The sequence below is a fragment of the Amphiura filiformis genome, chromosome 14 (assembly GCF_039555335.1).
Source record: "Amphiura filiformis chromosome 14, Afil_fr2py, whole genome shotgun sequence".
NCBI lineage: Eukaryota > Metazoa > Echinodermata > Ophiuroidea > Amphilepidida > Amphiuridae > Amphiura > Amphiura filiformis.
In genome coordinates this window covers 1434971-1461945 of record NC_092641.1, presented here as the reverse complement: position 1 = coordinate 1461945, position 26975 = coordinate 1434971, and the positions used below count along the sequence as shown (strand labels likewise).

At 36.6% G+C, this 26975-nt stretch overlaps 1 protein-coding gene across 1 annotated transcript; it reads left to right on the top strand.

Annotated features, from left to right (window-relative positions):
• The first annotated feature begins 350 nt into the window (after window positions 1-350).
• Window positions 351-25997, top strand: LOC140169609 (uncharacterized). The gene is made up of 11 exons (XM_072192873.1): window positions 351-824; window positions 6313-6798; window positions 7080-7490; window positions 11239-11550; window positions 12192-12278; window positions 13698-13943; window positions 19542-19730; window positions 21087-21162; window positions 21537-21619; window positions 22712-22948; window positions 25366-25997. Exons 1-10 carry the CDS (start codon window positions 764-766, stop codon window positions 22930-22932), a joined length of 2172 nt encoding a protein of 723 aa, XP_072048974.1. The 5' UTR covers window positions 351-763; the 3' UTR covers window positions 22933-22948; window positions 25366-25997.
• The last annotated feature ends 978 nt before the right edge of the window (window positions 25998-26975 follow it).

The following is a 26975-nucleotide window of genomic DNA, read 5'->3' as shown; positions in this document are numbered from 1 at the left end:
ACATTTGTCATGGCCGCCCCACATTTTACAACCTTGCTACTGGCCTGTGACTTCTTGTATATCAAAACAATCGTACAAGTTTCCTTTTTGCGACAATCTGTTCACATTCTTCATAATATAATGTGTTCAAGAGATGTAGCATGTTTGGGACACCTGTACAAAGAAGCCTTCTTTAAAATGTTTTATTTCACCATAACCCGCGCACAGAACCCCATTAGTAGACTCTGCTACTGTAAAGGACGCCTTGTCTGGTTAGACGGCTCGCTGTCACCCGTTGACCTGACCTCTTTGTAGCAACAAACCATACAGATCATGTACCCATGCTAATTCATTGATGCATGCCTCGGATATTGTGAACATTACTACTCGCATGCTCCAGGAATAGAGCCATGAAAGTACTTTTGGCACTTGGCGTACATCATGTACATAGGCACGGCAACAGTAACGATTACCACGTGATAAAAGTAACTAACAAGTTTTATTTTTACCAATCCTGCAACTTTATCGACGTCACTCTACTCCTAGCACCTCCTGCAACTTTCTCGGGGTTATTCTGATATCTTTAATAATTGTAAATGGGACAAGAACGCTGATATTTGAGACCTGAATATTAATATTATTACATATATATTATATAAGTAGTAGTATTCTCATTGACTGTTTAAATTGCAAAACACACTGATTTGGCACTTGAGATTTGCTTAAGGTTGCAGCAATGCATTAACACCTTTGATGTCTTTGGTCAAGAGTCAACACTGAGAATATGGATAGGTTACCAACACTGCTGCATTGTATTTTGCTGTACATTTACAACGTGAATGCGCGTAAGTATGAAGTTGTATTTATACTTTTCAAATACAAATGCCTCAACTAGAGACTCCGTTAAGATTCCCATTCAATAGGTAGTTGATAGTTTTGTTCGGCTCAAGCAGTGGCAGACATGCGCGTATTTTGGGTGGAGCTTTGGGGGCGTGAGCAGGTAAAAGTAGGGGGCGGCCAACAAGAAGGGGCGGCGGAAGATGAAGGGACGTAAAGAAGGGGCGACATGAAGAAATATTAATGGAAAAAAGGCGGTAAATATTTGAAAACTACTGTAACTTTACCTTTTTGGTCGCCAGGAGGGCCAACGTTCGAGGTGGTGGACGTTAGTTGGGGTAGGGGTGTAACACCTCTAATTCTTTAATATAAAAAAATATTGAGACAATTTTTTTTAAACTGCCTCCCAATTGTTTTCGGTCTATTGCCATTTGGTCTAATACCATTTGGTCTAATTCCCGTTTCGTCTATATTCAATTGGTCTATTACCAGAAAGGCTAATTGCCATTTAGTCTAATAATCATATAGTCTAATGTCCATTTAGTCTAATATTGTTTGGTCTAATATCCAGTACGGTATGTCTACTAACCATATAGAAAAATAACCAAATGGTCTAATATTTTTTCAATAACCATTTGGTCTAATAACCGTTTGGTCTAATAATCGTTAGGTCCAATACTCTTATGTTCTAATAATCAGTTAGTCTAATACCATTTCGTCTATTTGCCAATGCGTCTAAAAAAATTGCCATTTCGTCTACTACAGGTTACGGGCTGAAAATACATGTAATGAGGCGAACATGTGTAATGAGATGAGCACATGTAAACAAAGGTACTACATATGTATCAATTGTTTATTGATGTATCCAAAAAATGAAGACTAATACATGTAGCCTGCAGGTATTGCCTACTCGAGTGAAAGTGACATTTTACCGGACTATTTGTCCTTTTTTCCTCGGTCTTTTAAGGTTAATATGATAATAGGCTCATCACGCATCACTGAGGGTACAGCGGGTGCAGGGCATTTGCCGGTATTGCCATTCCAAAATTAAAACAAATTAGGTTTCATGTCATTTGTATATGGAGTTACGTGTAGATAATACATGTAGGCCTATAGACCTGTTTACACTGTTTATGAAACGCGCTCCTTTAAGACCACGGTGACCCTGGTCTATGACCTCACACTCACAGTATGTGTAATAGCGTTATTGCGCCTATGCAGCCTCACACGTGCTATTAGACCAATCGGTTAGTAGACCAATTGGCCAGTAGACTAAATGACTTGTTAGACCAAATGCTTTGTAGACCAAATGGCTATTAGACCAAATGGTTATTAGACTTATTGGCTATAGACCAAATGGGCATTAGACTAAATGGTTGTTAGACTAAATGGTTTTAGACTTATTGGTTATTAGACCAAATGGTTATCGGACCAAATGGTAATCGGACCAATTGGTTATAAGACCAAATGATTATTGGACGTACTGGATATAGACGGGTTTAGATTAAATGGATAATGGGTTTAGATTAAATGGATATAGACGAAATGGGTATTAGACGAAATGGTATTAGACCAAATGGCAAATCCCCTTTTTTTAGATTCTTGAGCGCCATCCTGACTGGGGAAAATTAGGTCAACCTTTTCGGGCTGATGTTGCTGCAGGGGGCGACAAAATTTACATTTTCTGTTGCCCCTCGGGGTAGGAGCGGCCACTGGCAGATTCACCCATTATGGTTCGGTCATTTGTTTTAAGCGAATCTCCTAGATCGAAGCAACTTTGTCTAAAATTGATAAAAACATATCCTTACATTTAATCTCTAGGCAGTCTCTAAGAGGGGTAGATTATTAGTGAAATGTATTTTACAATGTGTCCTTAAGTTACGATGGATTTTGAGACTTACAAAGAACTACGAAACGTCAAAAATTTTGTTGAAATAGATCCCCATAGATGTAAATGTTTCGGAAATGTATGGAATTCCCGAAGTAGGGGGAAAAGTCCGGAAATAGACCCACCAAAAATCTTTTTTTTTTCTATTTTTTTTTTTTTTTTGCTCTAGGCATGTTAAAGATCAGTCGATTTTGACCTAAAAAAGATGACGAAAAATAAAAAAAAATGGGCAAAATGGGCAAAAAAGTAAAACTCATAGCTCGACCAATAAATGTGTGCATTGGGTTTAAACCATTCAATTTTCAGCTCCACTACCCCAGCTTTTATATGTGACATGACCCATATGGGGTCAAACGTCACGCATGAGTAAATTTGTGAAAATGTGACTTTTAACTGCTTCTGCTCCTACAGATTACATGTTACAGTATGATATTTGGACATTGAACGTGACTATAGCCGGGCATATAGGGTGTACACAGATTTGAGGTCAAAGGTCATTAATTAACCAAATACATTCAAAATGTTTATTTGCCTGCAGATTACATGGTACAGAAATGCGACTGACACAATGTGCTTACATTAGATTTTGAGTTCAAGGGGTTAAGGTTGGTCTGAACCCTGGAATTATGGAAACTTTCGGGCCTCATAACTTCTAAATTGTTGGTCTAAAGTATATAAAAGTATACATATTTAGAATGGCAAAGACTTGATAAGTTCATCTGTGAGGTCAAATTTGGGCCAAAATGGCACTTTTGGCCCAAAATCCCAAAAACAACAGTTTTTGGCCAACTGCTTTTTTGTGCACCGTACCAAAAAAATTCTTGGGCCAAAATGTTTTTGAAACTAATTTTTGAAAACTAGATCAAAATATCTGGGACCCGTTTTTTCATTTTTTGAATTTCGACTAACTTTGAGAAATTTGCGCCAAAAGTGGTCAAAAAATGCTGATTTTTCAAAAAAATCATAAAAAAGCCCGATTTTGGCACAAATTTCAAATATGTTTGGTGAAATTGGTCAAAATTCAAAAAATGAAAAACGGGTCCTAGATATTTTGATCTAGTTTTTAAAAATTAGTTTCAAAAAAACTTTTGGCCCAAGAATTTTTTTGTTACGGTGCACAAAAAAGAAGTGTGCCAAAACCCGTTATTTTTGGGATTTTGGGCCAAAAGTGCCATTTTGGCCCAAATTTGACCTCACAGATGAACTTATCAAGTCTTTGCCATTCTAAATATGTATACTTTTATATACTTTAGACCAACAATTTAGAAGTTATGAGGCCCGAAAGTTTCCATAATTCCAGGGTTCAGACCAACCTTAAATAGGGTCGATTATTGAAAATCACCTTAAAATTCACTATTTGCTGGATATTAAGTGCTGTGATCATCAGAATAGTACCAAAAAGGCTCTAGCATTACGTGCATGTAGGGTTATAATCAGATTTGGCTTAAACATGGAGAGGGGTCTGCTATGGAGTCAAAAGGGGTACAATTCTAAAATTTGTCCAAATTGAATGAAAAATATAGCTTAATTGTTTCCAAAAGGCGCTAAATCCATATTAGTGAAATTGGAGAAAATCAACGTTTTTTAAATTAAAAGCCTTATTGCATGGTATTTATTCATTTATTTTTTAGTTTTAAATGTTAGTTCTCATGTCAGTAACTACAAAAACACCTGTTTTTTAGATTCTGATTATAATGTTTAATTGTAAGTATTCTTTTATTTAACAGCTTGAAGTGGATTTAGCGCGTTTTGGAAACAAAATATCCAATAACCGTGGATTTAGCGCTGTTTGGAAACAAAATATATAATGATATTCAAAATAATTTGCAATATTAAATAAAATACACACAAATATTTTGTTATAAAGCACACTGCACTTTATTTTAACAATGTAATGATATTTATTCACCAAAAGCTTGAAAATGTGAAAAAACTGGGCAAATTTTTTTTCAAAAATTTACAACGAAAATTCTGTCAAATCATTCCATTTTACACGCAAATTGTCATGTGCTTGCTGGGGTGTACTAGTGCGGGTACAAGTTGAAATTCTAAACTTTTGTGATTTAAATTTTGATCAATAGTTGCCTTGTCAACAGGAGAATAGTCCTATGTAATTGTAGTCTTTAATGGCCTACTGAGCACAGTGATTGGACGGATGGATTTAGCGCCTTTTGGAAACAAGCTGAAATGGATTTAGCGCCTTTTGAAAAAAAAAAGTCAAATTTCTGGCTCACCCTGTAATGGGATTGAGCTCCTTTTGGAAAAAATAGTTTGATTTCGTGAAACTAATGATGTAACACTATACATTGACACCAATAACTCATTTTTTAGTGGATTAAGCGCCTTTTGGAAACAAGCTCTTATTATGTGATCCTGGTTCATGTATGATTCGAAATATGATGGAGGTCATTTCAAGTTAGTCCAACCAGCCGAACTTCGGTTGGAATCTTGCATTTCAGCAGTTTCTTCTTCTGCTTGTTCTTTCTTCTCACAACCTTGACATAAATGCTCTAGCTCCTTCATTATTTGAGCGATTATGATCAGACTAGAACAGATGCTCCACTACTCCAGCCTTTACATTTGACACTTAACGGATTAATAACTTTTGACACATAACCAAATACCTTCAAAAAGCTCATTTTCCTACAAATTACATGGTACAGAGATGCGACTGACACATATGCATTGACATTAGCTGTTCCCGGGTAGCTGTTGTCTATGGGTTTTCAAATATTTTGAATTCAAGGTCATACAGGGGTCAAATAGGGTTCATTACTAAAAATCACTTTAAAATTCACTATCATAATAATGCCAAAAGGGCTCTAGCATTATGTGTATATAGGATTTTAATCAGATTTGGCTTAAACACTGATGAGGGGTCTGTTTTGGGGTCAACAGGTGTACAATTCTAAAGTTGGTCCAATTTGAATAAAAATTACTGTATGTGATCCTGATATAATTTAGAATATGATGGAAGTCATTTCAAGGTCACCTGAGGTCAACCCAAGGTCAAAAGAGGTAAACTTGCACATTTTTTTTTCAATTTGAATTGAAATTGATATGTGATGTTTATATGATTCAAAAAATTATGGAGGTCATTTCAAGGTCATCAGAGGCCAACCAAGGTCAAATGTTTGTTTTATATAATTGTTTTTTCTTTTCACGAAAAGACAATTTTGTCCAAAATCATTTCAAGGTCACCAGGGGTCATTTCAAGGTCACGGCTGGACTTCGTGGTCTTACAAGACCGCAACATATCTAGTTGTTGTTGGTTTTTTTGGGGGGGGGGGTTGGGGCTTTTTTTATCGAGGTGCTGTTTATTCTCTCGATGAGATTTAGATCGTAGTTTCTCGATAAACACGGTCTAGAAAATAAACAAGGGTTTGGTCATCGCTTGCCTGATCATTAAAATATAATATTTTAAAGTTAAAAGTCAAGTAAATGAAAAATGACATCTTTTGCCGGAATCACATAACGATGATCTTTCTAGCTATAATATCAAAGAACTCTGGCTTTTATGTCTATAGTGTTGAACGTAAATTGGTTCATATTTCAAAATAATAATGAATAATGATCATTTTGTATGAACTTCATTTCCTATGTTACAGAGTGTTTCCCGGAAGCAAATATCGTGGACCATGGGGCCGATTTGGGGTCTTTAGGCATTCATAATATCGTTGTGATCGATTCTGACCAAGTATTGTGCAATGGTCTTTTGACAACATGGAAGTTTTTTCCAACCGATAAAGCGCCTATCACATTTCTAGTTCTACGACCAATCGGAGGCGGCAGGTACCAAATCGTCGATCTTACCGTGGTTACTGATGTATATATACAAGGTGGTGAGCCAAATGAATACATCATACCAGAATCGTCTCGCATTGCGGTCGAAGCAGGAGATGTTCTTGGATTACTTATTTGTATCCCCCCTGTAACTGGCATGTGTGACAGTAAAATATCAGCAGGTTTTGGTGGTGCTGGCACGGTTAATTTTCTAGGATCCATTGACTTTCCAAATATAGCTGTAGGTGCTACATTTGTTCCCGACGGCCCAAACTCGGTTTCTGTCTCCGTTTCAGCTACAGTAGTGCTAGGTATGGGTATATAAATTTTAGTTTTAATTACTTATAGGGTACCAAACTTACAGGGTATCAAAATAAATACAACTTGAAAATATTCAAGTTCTGCTGTTTCCCAAATTCATAATTGCAAAAATAACAGTTGGTTTCCAAGGGATAAGCAGTGGTCCATATGACTTTCAGAAAGTCATCATCCGAAATGGCAAAAGAGTTTAAAAGTCTTGAATATAAATTGCTTGATTTGTTTACCTGAAATAGTTGCTATACATTTGGTTTGCTTTACGTATTTTTTGCAGCTTGCGAACCAGGTAGCCAGTCGTCAGGTTCAGTATGCACATCGTGTGATTCTGGATCATACCAACCCGAATCTGGAATAGATTTATCGTGTATTGATTGTGAACCGGGATCCTACCAAGCCAATGCTGGTGCCGCCTCGTGTAATAATTGTCAACCAGGTACATATCAGCCTAATTCTGCTGCTTCCTCGTGCGTTTTATGTGATCCTGGGACATATGCACCTAATTCTGGTTCCGCTGTTTGCCTTCCTTGTGAACCCGGGACCTTTCAGAAAAACTCAGCGTCTACCGAGTGCAAGCCATGCGATGTTGGCTACTATCAAGATATGGAATTCAGCACTGAATGTATCCTATGTGGAACAGATATGTCAACGCTTACAACAGGATCCAATTCTGCTGAGTTTTGTCTGGGTGAGTATTCATATATATTTGTGTTCACGGAGTGAACATTTCCCCCACTTGAACCCATATCTCATATGCACAGTTTATCCCTTACATACACTGTGTCTTGAATAGCTATTGTAGCCCATCAACCCTGTGGTTAAGAGGCTGGAAATAATTCCTAATGTCTCATACCCTGGTGTGTATCCCTTTATCTAATCCTGCAATGCCCGACATGACAAGGACTTTTTAGCACATCTTATCTTGTATTGAGACAATGGCAGCCAACTCTACTTTTTTGCCTTTTTTCTAAGCATGTTTACTATTGGATTGATTATAATAGGCTTTACTGATTGGTGGGTAAGGTCAATGCTATTGTTTATTTTGTGATAAGGCTGAGCATATTACTGCATATATGAAAAATACACTGCTATTTTGATACAGGCGATTTACTCAATTCCTTCAAACTGACCAAATTCAGTCCCTGTTATCTACCCAGTAATGTTTGCTTAAATCTTAATAATAATAATAATAATAATAATAATAATAATAATAATAATAATAATAATAATAATAATAATAATAATAATAAAAATAAAAATAATAATAAGAGAGATTTCTATAGCGCCCAATGCATAAGCCTGTAGGCGCTTTACATAAAATACCAAGAGATGGTTTAAAACTAATACATTTACTTAGTACTTAAAACTTAATACACTTAAAAGTACACATGATTAAAAACATATTATATACAGGCACATAAAGAAAGATAAAAGCAGTCATGCAAGCAATAACAATGTATAAATTATAAAATAATACAACCAGAAATAAATATTATACAAAGGAATTTAATAGCGACGAAATCAAAAAGTGTGACCGGCACAATGATGAGCAACCCAGGAGAGGAGAGGTTGCCAGCACTTCACTCTCGACGAGATCATCAATATCTCGCCCCATATAATACACAACTTTGGCTGGGTGAAGATTGCACAATGAAGATGAAGTATGAAAAAGCAGATATGCGACCGGCACAGGTGCTTGTTAGCCCTGGAGAGGAGAGGTTACCAGCACATCACTCTCAGCAAGATTGTCAGTATCTTGCTCCCTGGATGGGAAATGGGCAGGGTTTATATAGACGAATCCAACGAGCCAAGTCATGGTCAGGATTTGGTCGGTCATCTTTGGGTCCCCGTAACACCAAAAAGCCGCTTAAAAATCGATGTTAGATTATTTTGTGTTGTAAACTGTCATCATTCTTTTGTCTACGTGTAACACGGGTGATAGAATGCAGTTTAAAATACCCTCCATTAAGGTATAGGAATGCGTGAAATTAGATTCGTCTATACATATAATTTTCTAAGTAAGATGTAATCCACGACAATGCGATACCGGCTATGCCATATCTGCTAACCAACCTCCGAAACAAGAGCTGGTGGTCAATAGTATCGAAGGCCGATGAGAAATCGAGTAGTACAAGCAGCGCTTCGTGTCCTTTCTCTAGTGCACAAAGAATGTCACGTGACTCCGGGTTTTCCCGTGAGTCACGTGATTAGCTTTACCGCTCCTGTCACAATTATGATGAAGTCCCACGGATGTGGTGATGAAATATTAAAAGTAAGTCACTATTTTGTTGAGAGAACTGTTTAAAATATTCATTCTAACATGGATCAACCTCAACAGTTTAACCTACACAAACGTCTCGATCGCGATTTTGGCCGGATGACCCTAAACCATGCAAGATCTTTGGAAAAATTGGAGCGAATTATGCATTGTAAACATCACAGAGTCACCCCGTCGAGTTTAAAGATCAAAACATCGGTCAGAGGCCCTAACGCTGTTAGAATCATTCGCAATACTCAATCTATGCTTATGAATGAGAGAATTAGTCAAATCAATGCCACTATTATCAACACGAAACGTATGATTTCAGATGTCGATGAGCGTTTATTTACAGAATTACCTGTGGATGTTTACACGGAAGTGAATTTTAGTGAAAACTTGGTGCAAGCATCCGCGAGAGTCTACGTGGAAAACTTGTGAGACTCGCCAGCGAAAGAAGTTCGCTGTACTGTTGGAACGTTCTAAACCCATGAAATCTGCCTCTCCTGTGTCGGATGTTAACGCTTCCGACACTGAACGAGCTAAGAAAAGGTGGGTCGTTAACAAATCTGACCATTGGGGAAACGGAACGCCCTTTACGCAAACGGCTCGCTGAGCACAAGAGGGAGCCCTCTCTAGTTGGAACGCACCTTAAGTCTGAAGGACACAAGTTTGATGAGTCCATGTAAAAATATTGGACAGTTTAATTTTGGCAGTAATAGATACATTTTATATCCAAAAAAGCTTTAAAAAATACTATAAAAGTGAATAATTTTGTAAAAGAGCGGAAATTAAAGTTGAGAACGTCTCACAAGCATCTGTATACATTAGCACGATATCAATTTTAGCTGTTTAAGCCTAAAATTTGGTTATACATGATGTTTTGTTTGAAAAACTAATAAATGATCCCATCAAACAACCGTGCTGCTCATTTTACTCATTGACATGTTTATTGACTCATTTCACTCTTCATTGACTTATTTACTCGTTTCCCCGCTCATTTACTCATTTCACCACAATATTGACGTGTTTGATGCAATTGGCGCATTTGAGGAGAGGTCATGTAGGGGTCAAAGATTGTGTAAGGGTCACTCAGGGTCGAACGTTACTTCCGGGTCAAAGGTCACTTCTGTTTTGCATGGTCGCACCTCTGTTTAAGTTAGGGGTATATAACTATATTAGCCATTGATTAGTTTATGGTACAGATTTCCTTTAAATGGGTTAAAAAATCAAAATAACTTTGGCGATATTGTCCTAATTATTTTTGCTTGATTGGCTCACATATAACATTAGATTTACAGATAGTTTTGAACATAGTACTTAGTAGTTGAGAAATTATACTGCCCAAACGCTCATACCAGAGCCCTTAAACTATCGAAACTGAACTACAGTCCGGCCGCTGCCACTGGGCCCTGTCCCCAGAACACATACAGGCTGTATCAAAATGATTGGTACCCATCAGTTTTGGTGTTTATTGACAAGCCTGAATCTTCCATATGCAACATTAGATCCTCTTGAAATGCCCATAATTTATAGATTAATAACCTTTTATAACATTCATCTATGAATTAGGTAGCTCCTTTGTTGTATTTTGATGTGACAGTCTTGTCCATAACCACTGGAAACTGATGGGTACCAATCATTTTGATACACTCTGTACTATATTATGTGTCTTTGTGATCAAGATCCAGACCGTGCCAAGGTCAAGTGGTAACAGCATCGGGGCGCTGCTTGCTTATACTGTACTAATATTGACATTCACCCTGCACATTAACGAAGTCGAAATTGCCGATATCGTAATTAATGTGTTGTGATCATTTCCCACAGAACCAGGAACATAGCAAATTCTATATACCAAAAAAAGATTATGAAATAAGCTTGAGAATTTATCTGTTGTTATACTATGTATACTTTTTAAGAAATTGTACATTAATGTCCTTTAGCTATTACTGTTCATACACGGCGCTAAGGGGTTGCTAAAAGTCATCGGGTAATTATTGATTTTATATTCCTCCTTTTTAAAATTTAAATAGTATTGTGCTTTCATGTGTAATATAGATATGACATCCTTAATAATAGAAATTTCACAATTGGTGTTTTTGAGGCCTTCATATCCGCCACCATGTTGCGGATATGAAGAATGGGTCATACATTGTGTACAATTGAAATATCTCCACAGCGTATTGTTCGCCAGGTGAGAGTTCGTCAACTGGGCTTGCTCCTTGTACTCCATGTGAACCAGGATCGGCTCAGTCTAGTCTAGGTTCACTTAACTGTGATCCGTGCCTGGCAGGTACATACCAACCGAGTGATAATCAGGCATCGTGTCTTCAATGTGATCCAGGATCATACCAACCAAACGTAGGAAGTACTGAGTGCATTCCCTGTCGAAAGGGTTTTTATCAAAGCGCAGGTGCTCAAGTTGGCTGTGATCGCTGTCCATCAGGGACGTCTACAGCAACAACAGGCTCAGTTTTCTCTGATTGCACAGGTAAACACGTGGTGTGTATATTTATAAAGTAGTACGTCTATACAGTTTGAATTGTGAAAAATTAACCCTTCAGTACACCTTTACAGTAGTGGTTATAACTGATATACCAATGACCCCCTAATTTGTACACCAATTGGAGTGATACCTTGGGCACTTAAAGTCACAATGTGTGATTTTCTCTACAGCGATGCCCTCAATAGCACGTGACAGACTAAGCCTGAATTACAGTAAAAGTTAAATGTTCATATTAAATCCGGAGATTATTCATCTTTTGCATATTGCTATTCGTCTTATGTCTTGTTTGTACATCCCAGCTGCATGAAGCTCCGCCAATATTCATGATACTAATATGACCGGCGAGCTAATACATGCACGCAATGTAGGCGCTGGAATGAAACGGCAACATTCTTCAATTTTCTTCAATTTACCTCATTTGTTTGGCAAGAAATTAAAAGGGGACAATGTCATCAGTAAAAACTAACATTTAAATAGGAATCTATTCTTTATGCAAATCATACATTGCTGCTTTGATTTATTAGCTTATTAGATTGATTAATATGACACAAATCAATCATACACCCCCCCACCCCCACCCCATTATAGTCAGACTGTCAATATATTAGTGTTAATTTTCTTTACAGTGTGTCAATATATTGATGACAGTAATCAATTAGACAATGACCAAGACGGCGAAGGAGATGCATGTGACGACGACGACGATAATGATGGTAAATTATATGATTTATGTCTTTAGACCAGGTTTAACTTTAAACCAGACTTAACTATTGAGGTTACACTTTATGGAGAGATAACTTTAATTTAGTTTTCTTACCCTTTATTATTTCTAACATACCCATTTAATATTAAGCTGCATGTTTTTGCCCTTAATCATATTAACAGGATCTACAATAATATGGAATAAGGTATTTTTAAAAGTACCAAAAGGTTGAGTCTCTGCAGGACTAATCTTGATAGTTAGTTCAGATTACTGATTCTATACCAGGTTGTTGATACTCACTTCTTTATTGGACACTCAGGTCCGTATGCACAAAACAAGTTAGACAAGGTCTAACGTTAGACTTGGTCTACACTCTAAATTACAAATATTTAAAAAAAAGTCCTTAAGGTTGTAATTAGGGACCAATCAATTTTAGATTTAAAATTAATCTTACAGATTTGAATTTTAAATCCCGTATGCTTTATTTTAAATCCTTGACATTTTGAATGTAGCTATGGAGTTTTTGATATTTTACAAAGCTTATTTTATATTATTGTAGATCCTGTTGAGGGCAAATGCATGTAGCTTGATATTACATGTAAGTCAGACAATGTGGCTTCTGACCAATAACGAATTTATAATAAACTCAACCCAGAAAGATTATAGATGGTCAGATATATCGAGAACTGAAATATGTAGCAAAAACTTATTTAATGTATATAAAGCACAGCTTTCTCCTGCGCATTTTGATACCTCTTTTGTTACTCTACGATATCATTTGGCTGAGTTATGGGCGCTTGAGTGGCTTCAAGTCGGATTTTGAAGGTTGCACTTAGCTTGATAGGGACAGACAACAAAATATAAAGCAAACAACAAGAACTACATGCTGTAGTTTAAAAACAAATTCAAGTAAAAAATTGAAGGCAAGTTCAAATTGAAATAAGTAGCAAACGAAGACAGCAAACTCAGAGCAAAATAAGGTGTGTCTTCTCTCATTGAGAGCAAATTAAAGGGTAGCAAGTATTGAAGTTGGAAGTCGAAGGAGTAAAATAAAGTAAAGTTCATGGTTAAGTAAACAGAGCACATCGGTGTCTTTTGTCTTGATTTTGTGTATGGGGTGTGTACACGACGAAAGCATTTGGCTTGAATAGGAGCCAAGTGCAAAATCCGACTTGAAGCCACTCAAGCGCCCATAACTCGACCAAATGATATTGTAGAGCAACAAAAGAGGTGTCAAAATCCGCAGGAGAAAGCTGCGCTTTATACACATTAAATAAGTTTTTGCTATATATTTAAGTTCCTGATATATCTGACCATCTATAATCGTTTCGATACTTTCTGGGTTGAGTTTAGTTCATGTTTGTGTGCAATGTAAGCTTATAGTGATCTACATATATTTGCCTTGATTTTTGTTGTTGTTATTCTTCAGGTGTTAGTGACAAACCTGATGTGTGCCCTTTTATCCCCGATGCCAACCAAGAAGACCGTGATAGGGATCGAGTCGGTGACGCGTGCGATAATTGCCCAATTGACATAAATTTTGACCAAACCGACGCCGACAATGACAACGTCGGTGACGCATGTGATAATTGTGTAAATGATGGAAATCCAGATCAATCTGATTTAGATGGTGATGGATATGGGGATGCGTGTGATCGTTGTCCAGGCATACGAGGTGAGTAAAGCAATTGGATATATGAATACAACAGCCACCCAAGTCCATACTTTAGCCAAATTGAGTTAAGCATGGGAAAGTATTGCTATACATAGGCCTGTCATATGTATGAAAGAACAACTCAAATTCATCATCTGTGTCTATTGAGCATGTGAAAAATGGCATGTATGAAAGAATCAACCCAAGTCCATGATTTGAGTCTTGTAACACATTGATTGAAATCCAGTATGTATAAAAAGTCCACTTGTAACACATTCATTGCTGGAGAGTGACTTTTGAAAAAGAATGGGTTTAATCAAGGAAAGTGTGTGGTTTATATTACATGGTACAATGCGTATCAACATTATACATAACTGTGTGCTTTAATTTGTATAATCTTACTAGTGGTAATCTCATTCCAACATTATTGTCTTTGTATATGATTCAAAAAACCACCCAAGTCCAGAATTTAAAATGAACCCCACGAAGTCCCTGAAATGCTAATCGTCATACCTAATACAGTTTAACCCACCCATTTGCACGTAAAACTTACCATATTGACCAGGTAAATCTAACTGAAGGAATTAAAATAATACACCGGTTTTTTTCTCAAAATCACTTCCCATGGACTTGGGTGGGTTTTGGATTCAATTGTCAGGATTACATGTAGGATTTTGTATGGGAACACGGTACGTAAACATATGACTTCAGTATGATGTGATTCAAGAGTGCTGATTGGTTACAGCAGTCAAATTTACGTTACACGTTCACCTATTGCGTCCACGTGCAAATATAATCATGTCTACTCCTGATTCCAGAAATATACAGCACTAATTGTTTGAAACTTATGAAAATATTATCTTGTTTTGCCAAATGAAACATGGCTACATCCTAATCCTTCAATTTGTTCTAATTGGCAATAAAAGTCGAATTTTAAGGTCTTTGCAATATGAGGGGAAATGGGCCAAAACATTTTTGATGTTTTCTTATTAATTTTGGCCCAGCAATTTTGTCTAACATTGTAGGATCGAAAGCTCAAGCCACTAACTATCTACTGAAGACAAAAAAAATGATTTCCTGTGGATTTTGTCTACTCTTTAACTTGAAAAACATTTTTTTTTTCATTTTGTCATGTTTTTTTTCTCATATTATACTTTCATGAATTGCCTTTATAATATTTCATTTACATGTAAAAGGTCAAATGAACATTTCTTGGATGTACAACACTTATGATACAATTTATGATATTATATGAGCTAGTTTAGTTGAATTGCATGTACTTCAAAATAAAGGCTGCATGTATATTGCCCGTTCCCTTACACTAGTGACACCAGAATAATTAAGACAGTTAATTTGTTACTCCTAATGTAAAATGTAATGTAATGTAAAATGTAAATCGGACGAAGAATAAAAAAAACTATAGCCATAAAACATGTGTCATAATGTAATTCCGGGTAGCCTTAGAAACAACCCTGGATAAAAGGAGCCCCCGTTCCCCCATCAATGTTGGATCCTGACATGACATTTTGTTCATGTGCGCTCAGTAGTACCCAATATTGATTGGTGGGGCAGGGGGAGGTATTGGGGTAAGTGTAATGTTTAGACTTGACGCTATAGAAAGCGCCTTTTTATCACTCTAAAAATAACGAAAATATGGCCATTACAAGCTGCACATTATATTTTTTATTCCAACCTATTTTGTCTAGCATTGTAGGATCGAATGCTCAGGCCGCTAACCAAATTTGAATTAACTACGCAGGCTATTTTTGAGGATAAGCCGTTTCCAACAGATTCTTTTAACTTGACATAATAGAGAGAATGCGATTTCCAAACGTAGACATCGAACGTACGTTGATCTATTCAAAACCACTCTCCTGTATCGAAGCGAGGTCACGTATTTAGCTATTTTTGAAGATATTCCACGTGCGAAATCGACGTAGATACATCGTTGAAAATGCACAAAATTTGTCCATTTCACAATATGTTAAAGACGGTCAAAGATAATGAACGTACGAAGGAAAGTCTAATTATTATTATGATCATTTTTATTTGTAACAAATCATTATAATAAAGGTACAGCGATGTGTTAAAAATTGACTAAATTTAAACGCAATATTCATACGCAGAGATTGTCCATTGAAATGTGTGTGATACTTTGGGTATAAAAAATTACCTTGCGATTTGACATTTTGGACTACGTTCCACCATGGTTCCACGTGGAAATAGGCTGATTTTACCTCGAGTCTAGGTAAATGAAACGTAGAGAACGAGTGTTTCTCTACGAATGTTATAGCCAAAATATCATGTGTTTTTTTTACAGCTGAGTGGTGGTGCAATAACTTTGTGTATCCCCGAGGTGGTGAAGTATTATAGGGGTGGGGGGGGGGGGCAAAGATTGGTTGGCAGGTCAAAAGGGGGGCAAGCATTTTTTTTGCATGTCGAAAGTTGGGTGGGGAGGGCAAGGACATTTTGGCTCAGATATTCTAGGAACATTAGGAACACGTTCAAATATGCACAATTCCTGATCGGTTATTTATTTATTTATTTATTTATTTGTCTGGCGCTCTAGCTGAAATACAGCAAGATAATGTAAGATAGTAAATGTAAACCTGTATTTTAGCTAGAGTATCTCGAGCGAATGAACACGACCTTTTGCCAAAGCCTATGTAAATGAGTCATTGTGAATTAAAGCTGAGTTTATTCACCGCAGAAGTGACATAATTAATCGGATTAACTACCATAGCAATAGATGAATACAATTTTTATTATATCGCCCTGCACTACAACGTTCACGCGGTACCTATGCATTGTACCATAGATGTCAAAGAAAGGATGTTCACTCGCACCTATAAGATTAGTATTTTTGAAAAGAGCTGTATTGTATTCAATCTATGTTTGCAGACATACACAGGTGATTAGTGCAATCTGCTTGTGTTGGCATGGTTGGGCGATCCAAAGAGCTTTTAAATAGAAATAGAGTCGCAATAGATTATATAATCTTTTGTTCGTTTGATGCCGATTAGAAGTTGCGACAGGCTATTCATAAAAGTGGTACCATTGTTTCGAACAAAGGGCAGTGAATGGGTTCCGCCATTAAATTGGTCACTGATCCGACATCATATTAACGCTTTACCCAACAGGCGAGTATAAATAAGTGACCACAGTACAGTCATGTGTAAGGGCAGTCATGTGTAAAGTGGTACCATTGTACTCACGTATCTCAAATGTGCGCTTGTGCGGGTCTGAATTCTATAATGGAGGCTTTAGGTGTCGATATAATCTTTTTTATCACCCACCTGACTTTAGACGCTTCATTATAAATTGAATGCCCCTGCTGATCGACTACACTTCAGAATGTATTAGCTGCCAGGTTCACATTTCTATAGTATTCTATAATGGAAATCGCTGCGTATACATGTAAGTATAACTATAGGCCTATAAAGGTTTTTTTCACAAATGTCCATTTAGCTTTTATTTTAAGAAGGAGATTGGCATAGAAATAGCGGCGGTGGAAGGGGGTGGGGCAAATTCCCCCCTGTGAGAAGTCTTGAGAGGGGATATGAGGGAGGAAAAGGGGAGGAGCGATATGGAGAATGAGGTGGCCTACAGGAAGGGAGAAAGAGGACAAATGAAGAGAAAGAAATAATGAGAAGTAAATAAAATAATAGAAAGATAAGGACATATTTATATTGAAACGAGGGAGTGATAAAGTTAGTGTAGGCCTAGGAAAGAATAAATACAGAGAAAGAAAAGAAAGGAAAATAAATGTAATAATAATTATTATAAAACTTAACACATAACAGCACTAAGCAGCCATTCGATGACATCAATGCCGTTGTGCGTTACGTAATTATTGAGCCCAGTCAGATGTATTTCGCACCTGCCAAGCACAAGTCGCCCAATTTCGAAAACTGGACGTTGAATGTACACTCTCATGAATATTGATTGGCAACATTTTCCAATATGTCAGCGCTCTAATCGGAAACAATAGAACAATAGACCCTGCAGAGCGTTGGGGCGATCTATTCAAACATTGTATTCATCTATTGGGATTATTACGTCACTTCTTAACTTATAAAGGCCCTGCATTCTTTTATCGATTGGCTCCAAACAAAGGATTTGAACCGGTGTCCTTCACCGTAGTTATGGCGGAGTGCAGTTCAACAAAAGCATGATTGCAATCTACCACGACATTTTGGCTCACACACATAAGAAATGCACTACGATAAAATAGGTTGAGGAAAACAGTGCAACAGAGCATTAATGCCCAAAATTGAAAAGCTGTATAATTTATAAACAATATACACTACACATAAAAAATACCACAAGGGATTTTCAACATAAATTATAAGAATCCAAACAATCAAGTACCAACATGCACAGTTTTGTCCTTATATCACTTTTGGGTTTATAACAAAATGTTTTCAAGCCTCTATCGTGATTGTCAGCTGCATAAGACATCTCTTTGATAGCTGATAATGCCCATCTATTCACCAAGTGGCTACTAACTGATGAGCACTGTCATTATGCTAATATGAAATCATTGTTTATCAACAAAGGCGAGGGACTCGTCTGTCGATATGCTCAAACAAACCGCTACACTGTTCAATGGCTTTCTTGTACTATATGAAATATGGTGGGCGATTTGAAATGGACGTGCCCTGTGCAAACTACGATGCGTACGCACACTGCAGGGTAAAGAACAATGGAAATTGTCATAATTCGCGCGCATACTGCCGGGCAATGACGTCACATGTCAAGTGGTCTATACCCGATCAATGTTGGAGTTGCCTATAGACTATATGTTTAAAATTCAATATGGCTACCGAACTGTCATGTGGTCCAGTGGATTAGTGCGCTGGACTTCTGTATTCTGTATGTAGCAGCGGCGTGGGTTCGAGGCCCACCTGTGCCGAACTGAAATTCCATTTTTTTTTAAATTTAATATTAGGGAAATGAGACTGGGCGAATTTATGTATGACGTAGAGAGGATTAAGATCCCTTTATTGATCCCTGATCCCACCGACTACCCCGGGCTGATTTCATGCAAAACAAATCACCAGATGACTGACTATATAATAGGACATAGCGCCACAACACGAGCGTTGGTAAAGTATGTGGCCTCACTGCAATACATAGCTACGTAAAAACGTACGTGTTAACGTACGTCCTACGTCTACGTTTGGAAAATCGCAAGCTCTCTAATAATTGTATTTTGCCCTATACGACGTACATTATACCTGTGTGCTATCTCTTGTGATTTGTTGTTGCTTCGAAGGTAGGTATTGTCGACGCTCGTCATGTGAAGTTCATGTATTTCCAGTTCAAAGAATTCCGTCTACAACGAGGGTTTTTTGGTGAAAGAGGCGAAAGTCAAATACCCTGTGTCTGCCTCTCGTCTCTTTCGTCAAATAAACCCTCATTTAGAGGCATACATGTTTGTAGACGGAATTTTACGGTATTAGATAAATAATAAGTTTCCAAAAGGATTGCTTGGTTAAAGCAAACAACAGCCTTAGGTAAAAAATGATACTTGCCTTGGGTGTTTGTTTAATTTACCACTTTAAAAAGATTTAAAAAATACTTAAATTGACTCATATTTTGACTCATCTTTATTAGACATATTAGACGATCCTGATACTGATAATGATGGTATATGGGACGAATGTGACAACTGTCCGGATAATCCTAACCCGAATCAGGAAGACACGGATGGCGATGGGCGGGGAGATCAATGTGACAATTGCCCATTAAATAAGAACCCTTCGCAGGAGGATGGCGATTTCGATAACGTCGGTGATATATGTGGTAAGATGGTTCACATTTACATGTCAACTGTACATTCTTTAAATTAACTCCTCACAAATCTATTTAAATTTGACAAGTATTCCGAGGGTCCTCCCTCTTTTTTTTTCAAAATGAAATGGGTAATCTTGACAAATAATGAGTTTGAGATCTTGTCAATTTGAATAGTTACTTGTTAGAATTAAACAATAACTATAAGATTGTTGGTTCAAAGTGATAATATGTGACCCGGCAGCACAAACAAGCCGTAAATTCCCTAAATTGTATTCTGAGTTATGGTGTAAAATGTGTACGAAGGTCGTATTCATCGGTCGCTTAAGCTGGCGCGACATCTGTCTTATTATGATAATCACAACACCAATCAATAATCCTGTTATTGAAGTGGATAATAAGCTTCTACCTTAGATGGCTATACATGTAGAACTTTTAATAGCTCTGGTCTTTGTTTGCTTTTGCTAAATCCTTTTCAAGTGGTGGGTTACCAGGCATTGTATTTTGTATAGGTATGCATAACCAACACTTAACAATGAGAGAACCTTCTTAAACCTCGTTGACTTGGGGATGATTTGAAATGACCGCCAATTATGACTGTTTGATATTTTTTGCAAGCAATGTGGAAAAAGAGACACACATAGAAGTGAAAAAAAGCTATAATTTTGTTGAAGGAGCAAAGTTTAACTAACCATAACTCCGCTTCTGGATATCGTTTGAAGTCAAATGATATACCATTTTTAAGTTTATGATGTTTATTTTTAAACACGAAATAAAACAAAATTGACTGGAGAGGAATTTACGGCTCATTCGCCGTGGACGGTCACATATACCTAATCAAAATGTATATCTCATCAAAACTAATAGTCACGGGATCAGAAATAAATTCATATTAAAAAAGAAGAGTACGAAATTATAGTGTATTGTCCTTTACAACGATGTTTACACAACCACTCACCCCATACCCCACCCCCTATGCATAGATACATCCACTTAACTATCGACCTCGGGTGACCTCAGGTCAATTGACTTCACGTAAACAATTATGTTGAAATAAAAGCTGATTCAAAATGAAGTACGCTCTCGTTTGTACGAAGTCTATAACATCCAAAATTCAAAAACATTATATAGTGCAGCGTTTGAAAAATACAACCGAAAGAATATGTCATACGTGTAATCGGGTCGTATTCGAAAGTCGGTAAAAGGAGATCGCATATATTGTATTTTGCCAATAATTCCCAAAGTTTGGGTTCTTTTAGATCTATTTTGTTACTTCACCAACAATACTATTAATTTAGATTCTGAACGTTGTTTGTTTTTAACAATGATTAACAAACACGTTTGTTCTCACTTTATTCATTCATGCAGACATTTGCCCGCCAAATTTCTGTCGTAATGGTGGAGTGTGTGTCAGTAACACTGGAAGGAATACTGCAATTTGTCAGTAAGTCTATTTGGCATTTTAATGTTTGATTTACTCATTCCTTATGTGTCATTTTTAATTGATGGCAGCTTTTTACTCAAAATATGGGTTACTATAAATAAAGTGTAACTATGGATTGCATTATGGCTCTCGTCAATCACATTGCGAGTGGATGGCATACTGTAATTCATTACTCGCGTTCGGCGAATCGTGGAAAGCGCTTCATGGGTCAGTATACTAGTATATAATTTCTTATTTTGAATAACGCAAAAATCACGTCGATTGGTATCGCAAAGGTTCACTTATTTACGAATATGTAACAATGTAGTCTGATTATGTCAACTGTGCTTTATTATATTATAATATTATTATTATTAAAACCTGGTTCTTTTTAGATGTTCAGATGGTTTTGGTGGTACTCTATGTAATGACATTGTTCCAGATGATGGTGGTGATGATGGTGGCGGCGCCAGACCAGGTAAATAATGACGGATACATTGTGATTTTATTTGTTTAATTTCTTTTTGTTTCATTGATTTTCATTGTTGTCAGTCAAAAGCAGGATGATCCGCTCAAAAACATCATCAACCCTTTTTATTCATCATGGAGATTTTCCCAGTAAACACAATGATATTTTAACACGTTATAAACGTCCCAGCAAACACAAAAACGTTTTAAAAACGTTTTAAATATGTTATCTTTTGGCTTTTGGTTTAGGTAAAAACGTTTTGATAACATTAAAATGTCGGGTTATATAAAGGTCATGATAACGTTTTAAAACGTTTTGTATGAAAACACACTACAACAATATTTTTAAATGTTTTCAAAAATGTTATTGTAAACTATTTTTGCAAACATTTTTCCCAAATATTGTGTCAATACTTAAATAACATTATGTTAAAATGTTTGAACCCAGCAAACACAGAAATGTTCTTAAAATGTTTTTTTTTTTTTAAACGTTTTAATAACATTTAAATGTTGGGTTATATAAATGTCATAAAAAAACGTTTTTAAAACGTTATTGCAAATATTTTGGGCAAACATTTTCGCAAAATATTTTTTCAACTCCAAAATAACATTCTGTTTAGAATGTTTTGTATCAAGTTTTCAAGAATGTTTTTAGAATCTTATTAAAACGTTTTTATACCCTTTATATAACCCGAAATTTAAACGTTTTCTGTAAAACATTTTTGTTTGCTGAGCAAAAAAATGTTTTTTAAGGTTATGAAAACGTTTTATACTCTTAATATACCCTTTATGTAACCCGACATTTAAACGTTTTCTGACAACCTTTTATAACCTTTTGCGAATGATGTCGAAAACGTTTTGTGTTTGCTGGGGTGTTGCAATCGTGTTTGGTTTTGGTGAAAATTTTAATCAAAAGAAATGAAGGTGTTTTAGAATATTTTTATATAACAAAAACACTGTTCAGTATACTGATTTCATCCAAGCGAACACAAACCTTTAAAAAAATACGCGCATGCCGGGAAGTCTCAAATTTAATTTTTACCAAATCTGTAGTTTCCTGGATTAGGTGTATAGTTGCTAACTATGCACCAATATTTTTCAGGACTCAGTGACACTTCCATTGCTGTTATCAGCATGTCGTGTCTTATAGTCGTTGTGGTCGGTCTGGCGGCCATATTGGTTTTTCTGCGCATGTTACTTACCGCATCACGTGGGATCAAAACATCTGGTATAAATGCTCCACAAACGTCACCATTCAGTAATACTCCGAGAAGCAGGGCGTATTATTATAACGGACGCGTAAACCTATACCCAGGGATTTAGCCATTAATGCTATAAAGTAAGTATGCTAATCTTTTCCAAATAAAGAGTTTTGGGAAAAGATTTGAGGACATTGAATCTCAATCATTGTACGAAATAAGTGGCTGTGCAAAATTTCCAAACGGCTCGCCAAAAATTGCTTGCCCCCTCTCGGCCCTCCAAAAATCGCTTGCACCCCCCCTCTCGGCCTGCCAAAATTCTTTGCCCCCCCCTTGAACATGCCAAACTTTTTGGATCCCAAATTGCAAACCTTAAATGGTCTAGATGTATATTGCGAGCGCAGCGAGCAGGAAAATTTGCATATTTAAGCGTATCCGTACTGTTTTCCTAAGCCTTTTTAGAGCGTTTTATTAAAAAGGCGCCCATGAATGCGTGCCAAAAATCGCTTGCCCCCCTCTCGGATTGCCAAAATTGCTTGCCCCCCTTTCGGTTCGCCAAAAGTTTCTCCCCCAATTTTACCCTCCCACAGGGCTCATAATTATTGCACAGCCCCTAAGGAGTGGTACCATGCAAAATTTGGAAAATATCAAATTACCTTGGGCTATATCGAAAGGTAATGGTTGATAGTAACCAGTATATCTCACCAGCATTGTTTTAAATCTTTCATCAAATACGAACAATGCACACAAAAATAGAAATTGAAATGGGATCAACATAATACTTGGAGGAGGAAAAGATTCGAATGATTAACTTATGTCTATAAAGTGGAAACTCATTGTGCGGAATTCAAATTTTACTTCTTGTTATCAGGAGTTCGTGTTATCCAATTCTAGTAACATGTGAAATGTATGCGTGGGAATGTAAAACATATACTTCTTGTTATGCGGAACTTCATGTTAAGAGGGTTCGTGTTAACGAGTTACCACTGTAGTATCTTATTTTCTTAATGAATAACACAATGCATCAAATAATTAATAACAAGCAGGTCATATTGAAAAATTCCTCTAAAAGGTTTACATGTAAAATTTGGACAAAATTAATAAATGTATGCATTTTATCCAAATATCCCAACAATACTCCTGGCAAGATTCAAGATAGTATGATGCAACTTTAATGGATATTCAATAGTAATGTGACACATTATTTTTCGTAGTAAATATGAAGTTTCGATTACTTTCAAAGAAAATGTGTTGTAATATTGACATTTTGAGGTAACAAGTGGTTGCAAATCACAAAACATGAAATATCTGAACTCAAGTCACTCTTTAATTCAAATTACAGCCGGGTGAAGTGAAATGAACAAAGTTTACTTAGAGTATGTTACTTTTTAAGGGATCGGAAAGAGACGTATAAAAAAAGTAAAAAAGACGTATAAACTTGTTCTCTACAATCAAGTTTTCTCACCAATTAAATATCCCAATGAGAGAAACGTTGGTGTGTTGGGTTTAGCTTTACATTAATTTTTATATGTTTATACAAATTGTCAGAATCCGTTTGAAAATCCTTCGTTTTCATCCTTTTTACGCACCATGTTCATAAGACCCGAAACGCGTTCCATGTTATTTATGTTATTCAAATGTGTGCCCCGTATAAAACCACGCCAAGTGATTGCTTTGTCCATTTTTGTATTGTGTTAAAAATCGATCAAAGAAATAGTGTCACCATTTATGAGAACTAAATGCAGTACTGATTAAATTTTAGAAGCTCGTTTTGGGGAACATTGTGGAGAATCTTACATGACATAAAAGTATTTTTTTATATTATCGATTTCTCCACTACGGTTAATTTAGACATCTAACTACCTACATTATTTCTCAACATTCTGGCACTTGCTATTTCATTTTCACTCTAAATTGGAGCTAGTTTTGCAAAATAAGAGGTTTTTCGCCATCGGTGCGTCCAAAATTTCAGAGTGATATGCTTGTTTATTCTAACAGCTAATTAGCGGACGCAATTGTAATTATGTAGCCGCTTTGAGATCAAGCAATTGCGTATGTTGATGCTTTCTCCTTTTCCTTTACCCCTTTTCCTTTCGTTTTCCCTTTCCTTCTTTCTTTCTTTCTTTCTTTCTTTCTTTCATTCTTTCTTTCTTTTTTCTTTCTTTCTTTCTCTCTTTATTTCTCCCTTTCTTTTCTTTCTTTCTTCCTTTCTTTATTAACTTACGCCCGTCTGGAATCAAAGCATAAAAAAACCCATATAATAACCTTCAACAGCATTAGAACATTTGTCCCAATAACATCAGAACCCTCAAAGTCACTATGCTCCTTGCTATAAGGGGCTGTCATTTTCTTCGGAATGGATGTGTCATGCATACACTGGGGTTATAGAGGTTTTTAGACCAAAAATAGGAGGTTATATAATTATTAAGGGCTGGTGACTCAAAATTTAATTTTCGCGCGCATTCTTTTAACTTACGATTTGAACCAGGTATGTAACAAATTTCACTGAAACTATTTCTTGTTTATTTGTCTGTTTCTCTGGCTGTTTCTGTTTTAGGTCGCAAGATGCTGTTTTGATGAACTCTGTTATATATTAGACTATTTATTGATAGATGTTGCTTGTGTTTTGCGGACACGTGTCCTAAATAATATGATAATATTTTTATACAATTTTATGTATAGTTATGTGACATAATTGTGATACCCTTTTGTACATTTTCCATTAAATTGAGTTATTCGTGGTAAAATCGCTGTATATGAAACAATCACTGTGAGGTTTATCCCTCTCAAATTTGACTTTTAAAATGTATGCCTATATACTTACCAAACCCGTAATTAAAGACCTGAGCGCAAGAAGACCGTAAGTCCATTTGGCCCCTCAACATGTGTAGGCTACACAAAAGTTGCGTATAGTTTCGTATAGTGTGGTGATGTTTTATACATGTTCAGGGGCCAAAACAAATCTTTCACAACCTTTAATGATGTTTTTAACCTGGAACATGTATTAAACATTATAAAACCCTACTCTCTAAATGTGAAAGAGTGAAAAATCACTCAAAAAGAGTGAAATCTCACTCTTTCAAAGAGCCATCTGAGTGACAACTCTTTTAGAGTGAAGCTCACTCTCAAGAAAGAGTGAAAAATTCACTCCGGAAAAGAGTGAATCAGAAAAGAGCATTTATTTATTCATTTAGGCCTATTTTATATACAAGAATATCACAGCAGTTCATAACAGCTACTATGTGCTTTAAATTGTTGTGAGGCTAGGCCCCAGGTTAGGTAGGGCCCGGTCTAGGAATATTGAACTGGTCTAAAGCTTAAGCACATACACAATGTGTCGAACTTCAGTGTGGGATGAATGATGAAAACTATGGATTTAGTGAAGCTAATAGTCAAACTGTTCATTGGTGAGTACACTTAGGTGTAGGACATAACACTTGGCAAATACCATGTTTACGGTCACAGTCTGGAGAAGCGTGATGCGGCATTAACCTACATAAGCTTACATATGCGTACATGTAAACCGGCACTGGGCCGGTAACAAACTGCTCACATATGACTTAAGCTTACTGCCGCCGCGCCGTTGTCTCCAGACCAAGTGTATACTTGCTACGAGTTATGACCTACACATAAATGTAATCACTATTGAGTATGCTGTCTATTTCTTCATCAAATCCGCTTTCTTTCGCCATTCATTCACACACTGTTCGCCATTTTGTTACACAAGTTCAACAAACATCGGCCGATTTTCGGCGCTTCTGATTGGCTGACAGTGAGTGAGATTTTGCGCCACTTTTGAGCGAGTGAGGCTCACTCGAAATCGCGAGTGAAATTATGTGTACTGTTTTCACTCTTTTAGAGCTAAACCCCACTCTTTTAGAGCTAACTTAAATTCACTCTGAAATTCAGAGTGGTTTTTCACTCTTTTACATTTAGAGAGTAAGAAACTATACGTAACTTTAGTATATACATGTTGAAGGGCTTCCTGGGAGAATGGTGTCAAATTGGAATTCAAAAGGGACCACAAATCTGACATTTTTCTTAAATTTGAATTCTTTACCCGAACTAGACATTTTGATGGTTTTTGTTTTGTTTTGATGGTGAAACAACAAGTTTTGGGTGTGAAATGCCCCATGTCTTCCTTGTTACCGCCCCTGCAACTGGTGA